This window comes from Morus notabilis, unplaced genomic scaffold (assembly GCF_000414095.1).
Source record: "Morus notabilis unplaced genomic scaffold, ASM41409v2 Scaffold1008, whole genome shotgun sequence".
Classification (NCBI taxonomy): Eukaryota; Viridiplantae; Streptophyta; class Magnoliopsida; order Rosales; family Moraceae; genus Morus; species Morus notabilis.
The window spans coordinates 79,335-88,067 of record NW_010367831.1 but is presented as its reverse complement, the minus strand read 5'-3'; the positions used below and the strand labels follow the sequence as shown (position 1 = coordinate 88,067).

At 33.7% G+C, this 8,733-nt stretch overlaps 2 protein-coding genes across 3 annotated transcripts; both read left to right on the top strand.

The window, feature by feature from the left end:
- The first annotated feature begins 638 nt into the window (after positions 1–638).
- Positions 639–4,077, top strand: LOC21391770 (WAT1-related protein At5g40230). The gene is made up of 7 exons (XM_024175637.1): positions 639–824; positions 946–1,008; positions 1,172–1,285; positions 1,460–1,712; positions 2,370–2,528; positions 3,467–3,618; positions 3,771–4,077. Exons 1-7 carry the CDS (start codon positions 679–681, stop codon positions 3,922–3,924), a joined length of 1,041 nt encoding a protein of 346 aa, XP_024031405.1. The 5' UTR covers positions 639–678; the 3' UTR covers positions 3,925–4,077.
- A 1,118-nt stretch (positions 4,078–5,195) lies between these two features.
- LOC21391769 (WAT1-related protein At5g40240) lies at positions 5,196–7,739 on the top strand. Of its 2 annotated transcripts, none has more exons than XM_024175625.1 (7): positions 5,196–5,407; positions 5,518–5,580; positions 5,711–5,824; positions 5,944–6,196; positions 6,839–6,997; positions 7,097–7,248; positions 7,372–7,739. In XM_024175625.1, exons 1-7 carry the CDS (start codon positions 5,220–5,222, stop codon positions 7,505–7,507), a joined length of 1,065 nt encoding a protein of 354 aa, XP_024031393.1. In that variant the 5' UTR covers positions 5,196–5,219; the 3' UTR covers positions 7,508–7,739. The 2 variants fall into 2 exon arrangements, with proteins under 2 accessions (XP_024031393.1, XP_024031394.1); XM_024175626.1 differs by having other exon boundaries at positions 7,120–7,248; positions 7,372–7,449.
- Positions 7,740–8,733: the final 994 nt, after the last annotated feature.

Here is an 8,733-nt window from a genome sequence, read left to right as displayed (position 1 = left end):
ATATATATATATATATATATATATCGAGTAACAATGTGGCATGATGAAAACGTTTCTTGTATACGCGATCATTCATCTTTCATTATGATTAATCATTTATAATTATAGTTTATGTTACTCTTTATGTCACTCTCTACATTCATTATTTGACACAGGTATTTCACTATCTTATTTTTTTTAAATAATAATATATTATTAGAATTTACGTATCAAAAAATAAAATTTAAAAGTGACAAAAAATGATGCTAGTATTTCTCCTCATCTCTATCGTATACTCCCTCCAACTAAATAATGTATTGGTCCTCTTCTCCTTCCCTTCTGATCTCTCCCCAACCAAACACACACTAGCGGTGATTCACAACTTGGCAGCATCTATTTTCTGAGCTATAATGGTTTCGTTTCGGTTATCTCGATGGATTAGGTTGTTTTATATCCTTGTTCAACGGCGAGGAACCTTTTTTTTCAAAGCTAAATATATTGTCCCATCATGGCATAATACTCAACGCTAGAAAATTCAAAAGAGTAATGTGACCGTCACGTAATTTAAACCAAAGATGCTTCACCAACTAGAGAATTAGAAGAAAAAAGTCTTTTAAAGACCGAGTGAGGCTAGAGAGATCAGGAAGGGAAGGAAAGATGGCAGGCTGCGGTCGTAAAGAAATTGTGCCGTTCGCAGCCATGGCCGCCGTAGAGTTGGCCGCGGTCGGCGTAAATACTTTTTACAAAGCAGCCACTTTGGAAGGGCTGAGCTACTTTGTCTTTGTCGCATACTCTTATGTTTTAGGTACTCTTGTTCTGCTTCCTCTTCCCTTCATATTTCCAAGGTAAATAAATATATAAATATACCTCTCTTGATCTCCTTCTCATTAAAGCTTTATAATCACAAGTATTTTTCACTTAATCCATATAATAAATGATAGTGGGTTATATTTGAATTTGGTGCAGGAGGGAACTTCGTTCTTTTGAGCTGTCTTTTTTCTTAAAAATTGTCCTTTTGGGACTAATTGGGTATGGAGATATATATCACTGAAATCCATTATAATTTGATCACGTGATTTAATTTAAGGAAAAACAAAAAGAACGAAAAGAGACTCCTATTTTCCTTATCATGTAGACAACAACTTTTTCTTTTCTTATTCATTTATTCATTCTTTTTTGTTTTGTAAGGCAGGTTTACATGCAGCATATGTGGATGTAAAGGCATAGAATACAGTTCTCCAACTCTTGCCTCAGCTGTCAGTAACATGATACCGGCTTTTACTTTCATATTGGCTATCATTTTCAGGTCTTTTCCTCCCCCATTTTTTTTTTTTTTTACATTTTTTATGTTTGTTATGTGCATATAAAGAATTTTATCATCATTATCATTATTATTATTATTATCATTATTATTATCATTATTATTATTATTATTATTATCATTATTATTATTATTATTATTTGTTATTGCCTCGTAAAGGATGGAGAATCTGGATCTTAGAAGTTCAGTGACTCGTATCAAAATCATAGGCACCATATTTTCATTATCTGGCGCAATGGTAGCAGTTATCTACAAGGGCCCTAAAATTTTCTCCTCTTCATCTTCATTTCCTCCTCAATCATTTTCCCTGGGCCTTCAATATTCTTCGGAAACATCAAAAAGGAATTGGGTCCTAGGAGGCCTTTTACTAGCTTCCCAATGCCTTCTCTCCTCAATCTGGTACATTCTTCAGGTAACTTGTTCAAATTTCATTAGATTTCACACATAAGTAAGAAGTTTTACAAATTATAAGGTGGGACAAATATAAAATTTCGGATTTCAAGGAGGATAAGCTACAAATTTTATTAGATTTCACATATAAAAAATGTTCATTAGATACTTAGAGATGTGTTATAAATCCAGATATTCTAAGTTTGATTCATATTAAAAGGATTGCCAGACTTTTTGACGGATGAGACTTTATGGGGTTCTAGAATTGGAATCATGGTTCTAATTTAAATAAGTGTTTATTTACAAAAAGTAAAAAGTGGTTCTGGTTCGACCCAACAAAATCAATGTTTTGTTTGGATAGTTCAAAATTTGAACCATTATGTGATGTTTTAAACCAGAACCACCACCAATTCTAAAATCACCCCCTTAATTTTGGGTTGTTCAATTCCGTAATTATAGTTCTGGTTCGAGAACTATCCCTAATTATAATTCTGATTCCAGAACCATAATTTAGACCCAAAATCATGAATGATGATTCTGGTTCTAAAACTAAAACTAAAATTATCTTAATTTGAATTCTCATATCAAACAGAGCTTAAAATGTCAACTGTGGGTTCTAATTAGTTTTGCTGCAAAGTTCAAGCTGTTACATATCAATCGACTCACTATTACTTGACAGACCCAGGTGATGAAAATATACCCAGATGCAAAAATTGTGGTACCTCTGTACTTTCTGTGCAAGACAACTATTGCAGTACCAACATGCCTTATAGCAGAACCAAAATTGAGCGCTTGGACACTGAGGCCTCAGATATCATTGATCACTGTCGTATTATCAGTAAGAAACTAAATTTATTATGGTGTTACATAATAACTCATGATCAAGCTATTGGATATATACGTGCAATTGGTCATGGTTTATGTTAGGTCCGTTTTTATCCTGGTGTCACAAGTGGTGTTGCAACACTTTACTGTAACACTTTTTGTGACAGAAAATCTAAAATTAAACCATCAATACAATAAAGCAGGAAACTAATGCAGAAACGTAAAGGACACCAAAAAAATGATATCGCAGTTCGGTGCGCACACCTACTCTGCGGGGCCATGCCCAGACAATGATCAATCCACTAAGTTCAAAAGATTACAAAGGACCGAACGGTCTTACACACTCAACGACTCCCTCCTTGATGTTGTCGCCGTTGCCTAGAAACTCCTTAGAAAGGTTGATCAGCGAGCACCACTTGATTTGACGGTTTCCTCCCGAAACCAAAGAAATCTTCTCCTGAAGAACCAACTCGAAAGCGTTCTAACAATTTGTCGCAACACATCAAGCGACACTTAACATTACAATCTCATTCTGATATGGACAAATGCAACTTTTATGTTTTCAGCCCTGTGTGTTCATTACACGTTCTGCCCTCATCTTCACAAACCCTCATACCACTTTGTTTTTCATACAACAATCTGCAACACTCTCCCACCGACAATAAGCACACCCAAAAGGTAATATCCCCTCCATTAACACCACAAATCAGGTCACCAACTCTAATGACAGTAAGAAGACAATCATTCCCAATATTTCTCACAATTCTTTCCTTAGAAGAGCCAGCCATAATGCTCCAAAAAGTCCACTCTTGATTTGCAGCCAATAAACATGACAACCAAACTTTCTTTAAGAGGACTACCAATTTACAATGCCAACAAATCTTACAACGAATTTGCTAAAAATAAACCAACACAAAAAATGCACTAACAGTTTATTTTTATTTTTTTTAGGGATTTTTTGGTTCATCTTTCAGCACATTACTCCACACGTGGGGGCTTCACTTGAAGGGACCTCTCTATATCTCTATCTTCAAGCCATTTTCTGTTGCCATTGCTGCGTTTGTTGGTGTCATATTCCTTGGTGATGATCTCTTCCTTGGAAGGTAATATTATAACGAACTGCCCAATTACTCCATCCTTTTATCCAAATTGTTGTTTTTTTTTGGATTACTTCCAAGATTATATATAAAGAAGAATTACTGTTTATTTTCTTGTATTACTGTTAATTTTCCTTTTTCTAATGTCCACTTTCCAGTGTCGTCGGAGCAATTATACTACTACTTGGGTTTTATGCTGTGATATGGGGAAAAGCACAAGAAGAAGATGTCAAGGATTGTGCCTCTTCAATATCTCATGGGAAGATCCCTTTGTTGCAGAGTCATAGAGTTGAAGATATGGAGAATAAATAGCACACTAAATGAATGAATTATGTAATTATTGTGTATTTATCTCTCTAAACACGGTCAATGCAGACGATCTTTCAATATTCGTTTGGTGAAACAGGAAAATAATGAAAAAAAAGGAGATGAAGATGAAATGATTTTTTTTTTTTTTTTTTTTTGTGAGGCACTGTAAATATTTTTTTGTTATTTTAATTTAGGTCGTTTGGTTGGACAGCAGTAAGAAAGTAATGGCACTTTTGTTACAAGATATTTATTTATTTATATTAAAACAGTCTACTCCAACGTTGCTACTTGCTACTAATCAAAGCAACAATATGATTATTATATTCGTCCAGCGAAAAAAAAAAGATTATTATGTTCTGTTTAAAAGAATAGCTTACCAACAATACAATTATATCATAGTACCTTTGCTAGTATATTAGAAAATGTTTAGGAGAAATGTAACTGACGCTGCATAAAAAAAAAGGTGTAATAATGGCCACCTAATAAAAAAGCAGAAAATTACAAAAATAACTATTATTTTTCATCATTTTATTATTCATGCCATTAAAAAATATTCTACTAGAATATGAAACGTAATTCCATAGAATACAAAAACTGATGGCATAAATAATAAATTTAAAATTAATAGCAAAAATAAAATATAATATCTTTTTCATGGGATTCTTGAAAATTTTCCAAAAAAATGTTCATTATTAGAATTTTATATTATCAAATAGGCCATAATTCCCCATTAAAATAGGGCATAATCCGCCAGTGCACCTACTTTTTTCTTAAATAAAAAATGTCATTTTTTCACATTACTTATTTCTTTTCTAGGTAGTGCAAGGTGTGATTAGAGTACCAACATAATCACCATGTGATTTGTGAAAAATAATGGCGTTCCGGCAATTTAATTGTCTTCGTCTTTTTTATTTTTATTTTTATTTTTTTTTCCAAATACAGATGATGGAAATTCTTCTGTAGCTGTGTCACACAAATTGTAAACGTCAGCTCAAATTGATGGCCATTCACAACTATGCAGCGTTTTTTGAGATATAATTGGTTTGATTTTGGTTTTATAAGTATGCTATAGATACATGGACGGTGGATTAGGTGGTTTTGTATCCTCATCCAACGGCGAGAAACTCTTGTTGCAAAGCTATGTAAATATTGTCACATCATCAATATCATAATCAATGCCAGAAAATGATGGCCCACCAAATAACTTAAATAAAAAAATGCATCACAAAGAGGAGGAGAAGAAAAAAAATCTTTTATAGACCCAGTGAGGCTAGAGAGAAGAAGGGAAGGAAATTAAGATGCCAGGCTGTGGCTGTAAAGAAGTTGTGCCCTTTGCAGCCATGGCCGCCGTAGAGTTCGCGACGGTCGGCGTAAATACGTTGTACAAAGCAGCCACTTTGAAAGGGCTGAGCTACTTTGTCTTCATTGCTTATTCTTATTTTTTAGGTACTCTTGTTCTTCTCCCTCTTCCCTTCATATTTCCAAGGTAATTAAATAAATAATGCTTTCTTTATCTCCTTATCATTAGCTTAATCACAAGCTTTTCACTTGGTTCATGTAACAAATGATATTCATTATATTTGAGATTTGGTGCAGGAGTGAACTTCCTTCTTTCGAGCTGTCTTTTTTCATAAAAATTGTCCTTCTTGGAATAATTGGGTATGGATATAATACATATGTATCGCTAAAATCCATGATAATTTGATCATGATTTAATTCAAGGAAAATCTAAAGGAAAGGATCTATCCTTATGTACCGCAACTTTGCTTTTTTTGGTTTTGAAAGGCAGGTTTTCATCCAACATATGTGGATATAAAGGTATAGAATACAGTTCTCCAACTCTTGCCTCAGCTGCCAGCAATCTTACACCGGCTTTTACTTTCATATTAGCCGTCATCTTCAGGTCTTCTCCTTCATTTCTCTCTCTCTCCCTCTAAATGTTTGTTATGTGCATATAAAGCACTGCTCTGTTTTCTTCTTTGCACTAAGACCATTTTTTTTTTTTTTTTTTGCCTCCAAAAGGATGGAGAATATGGATGTTAGAAGCTCAGTGACTCGTAACAAAATCATAGGCACCGTACTTTCAATATCAGGCGCATTGGTAGCGGTTCTCTACAAGGGCCCTACACTTTTATCCCCTGCTTCTTCATCTCCTTCTGAATTAGTGTCTCTTAGCCTTCAATATTCTTCAGAAACATCGCGAACGAATTGGGTCCTTGGAGGCCTTTTACTAGCTTTGGAATACCTTCTTTGCTCAATCTGGTACATTCTTCAGGTAGCTTAACTCACAATACTAGGTCTATAAACAACCTAGTAGTAAATCGACACTCAGAGATGAGTCATAAACAGTGTCGGAACCAGAAATACTTTTTCAGTTGGAGCACTATAAAAACATAGGAGATAATTTTTCACTAGATCGAAACTGTTGAGAATACACCACATGTGAAAGTGGCACTCTAAATGAGAGCCAACTCGAGCATAGGAAAGAGAGTCAAAATTATACGAGTCCACAAAATGCACCTACAATTACAACTGAGTGTGATCGCTTGATCCGAATGAATCATCGGCTTTGATACCACTTGTTAGGGAGATAACACACGTGAAACTGATCCAACACACTTTAAGAATCCAACTTGACCTAAAAAGCTAACCTATTGAGTCTGAGTCTTTTCATATATATATAAACTATTTCACATTTCTACCTACTTTTCATGTGGGATAACACATGCACTTTTCTCAACAAAAACATAATTATAAATTTCATTTGTAGCATAATGCGCCCCCCACTGAACTATTAGTAGCTCCGCCATTCTAATTTTGTGATTTCGAGTAATATTAAAATAACCGCCAGATTTTTTAACTAATATACTTATGGACTGTTTCATTGGCGCGAAGTATACTCACTAGTTTTTGGCAGACCCAGGTGATGAAAACGTACCAAGATGCAAAAATTGTGGTGCCCGTGTACTTTCTGTGCGCCACAACTATTGCAGTACCAGTATGCCTTATAGCAGAACCAAAATTGAGCGCTTGGACATTGAAGCCTAAGATATCATTGGTCACTGTTGTATTATCAGTAAGAAACTAAATTTATTATGGTGTTACATAATAACTCATGATCAAGCTATTGGATATATACGTGCAATTGGTCATGGTTTATTTTTATTTTTTTTAGGGATTTTTTGGTATATCTTTCAGCACATTACTCCACACGTGGGGGCTTCACTTGAAGGGACCTCTCTATATCTCTATCTTCCGGCCACTTTCTATTGCCATTGCAGCTTTTGTCGGTGTCGTATTCCTTGGCGATGATCTCTTCCTTGGGAGGTACATAACTAACTGCCTAATTACTCCATTTTTATCCAAATTATTGGATTTTGGATTAGTTTCAAGATCACAAAGAAGAATTACTGTTAATTGGCCTTTTTCTTTTTCACGTCCACTTTCAAGCGTTGTTGGAGCAATTATACTACTACTTGGGTTTTATGCTGTAATATGGGGAAAAGCACAAGAAGAAGATACCAAGGATTATGGGAAGATCCCTTTGTTGCAGAGTTATAGAGTTGAAGATATGGAGAATAAATAGCACATACAAATGAATTATGTAATTATTGTGTTTTCATCTCTCTAGACACGGTTAATGCAAACGATCATTTCAACATTCCTTTGGTGAACCAGGAAAAGAGTGAACAAAAAAAAAAATAAAAAGGAGATGAAAATGATTAAATATTTTTCCTTTTGCTTCTTTCACTCTTGCTTATGATCGCCTGTAACTATTTATTTATTTATAAAATAAATTGATTTTTTTGGTTGGGGACCATTTTTTGACTCTTTTGTTTAGTTATGTCTTGGATTCTTTTTTCCATCTTTTGTGATAGACTGATATTTTCAGCCTCTCCAAAAACAAGTCTTTAGTAAAAGTCTATATCAAATAACACGTGGCAGGCTTTTATGCAAATGGGACAATCTACAGAGAGAATAGTGATCTTTAATAATTAATTAAACATCAGTGAAAGCAACATTATCATTTTTTTTTCCCTGTAATGTTAAAAAAATATATATATGGCCTACCTGCTCTTTAATTATGTCACACTACACTAACTCTTGTTGACATATTAAAAAACTATTACACCAAACAAATGATGATGCATACAAAGATAGAAAAATTAAGGGGGTGTTCTTTTATAATAAAATTCAAAAAAAATTTAAACTCGAGTTATAACTTTATTCAAGTTTATGTGTTTTTGTAAAATTTGAGTTTGAACTCGAATTTGGGGTTAAACTCGAGTTCAAGTTTTCCTTTTAATTCGAGTTCATAAACTCAAACTCAAGTTAATGAACAATATTTTTTCTATTCTTGAAAATGTCATAACTTTTTCGTTTTAATTCTGATTGAGATGATTTTTGTGACGCCCCTCCTATGAGGCCGCCACTGTAACTTAAACTTTAACTTGTACTTACTGGGGTTTCTTAAAATTTGCGGAACATTTTTTTTTTTTTAATATAAGAAAGAATACTTTCATAATTTGTAACAATAATTTCAAATAAGTGAATCACTAAATTTCTTAAAGCTTTTCTTAATTTCAGTTAAGATAAAACGTTCTAAAAATATCTTTCAAACAGAGCAGCATTTGAACTCCTATTTCAAATACTCTTTAAAAGCCTTTCTAAAACTAGCCAATTCAATCAGGCCATTTAATTTTGACTTTAAAACGGATTTCGTGAGAAATCTTAAATTCAAGTACATCTTAAAGCCCTTTTAAAATCAATCGTTTAAATCGTCATGTTTAAAATTTGTTTATTTGTTGCATG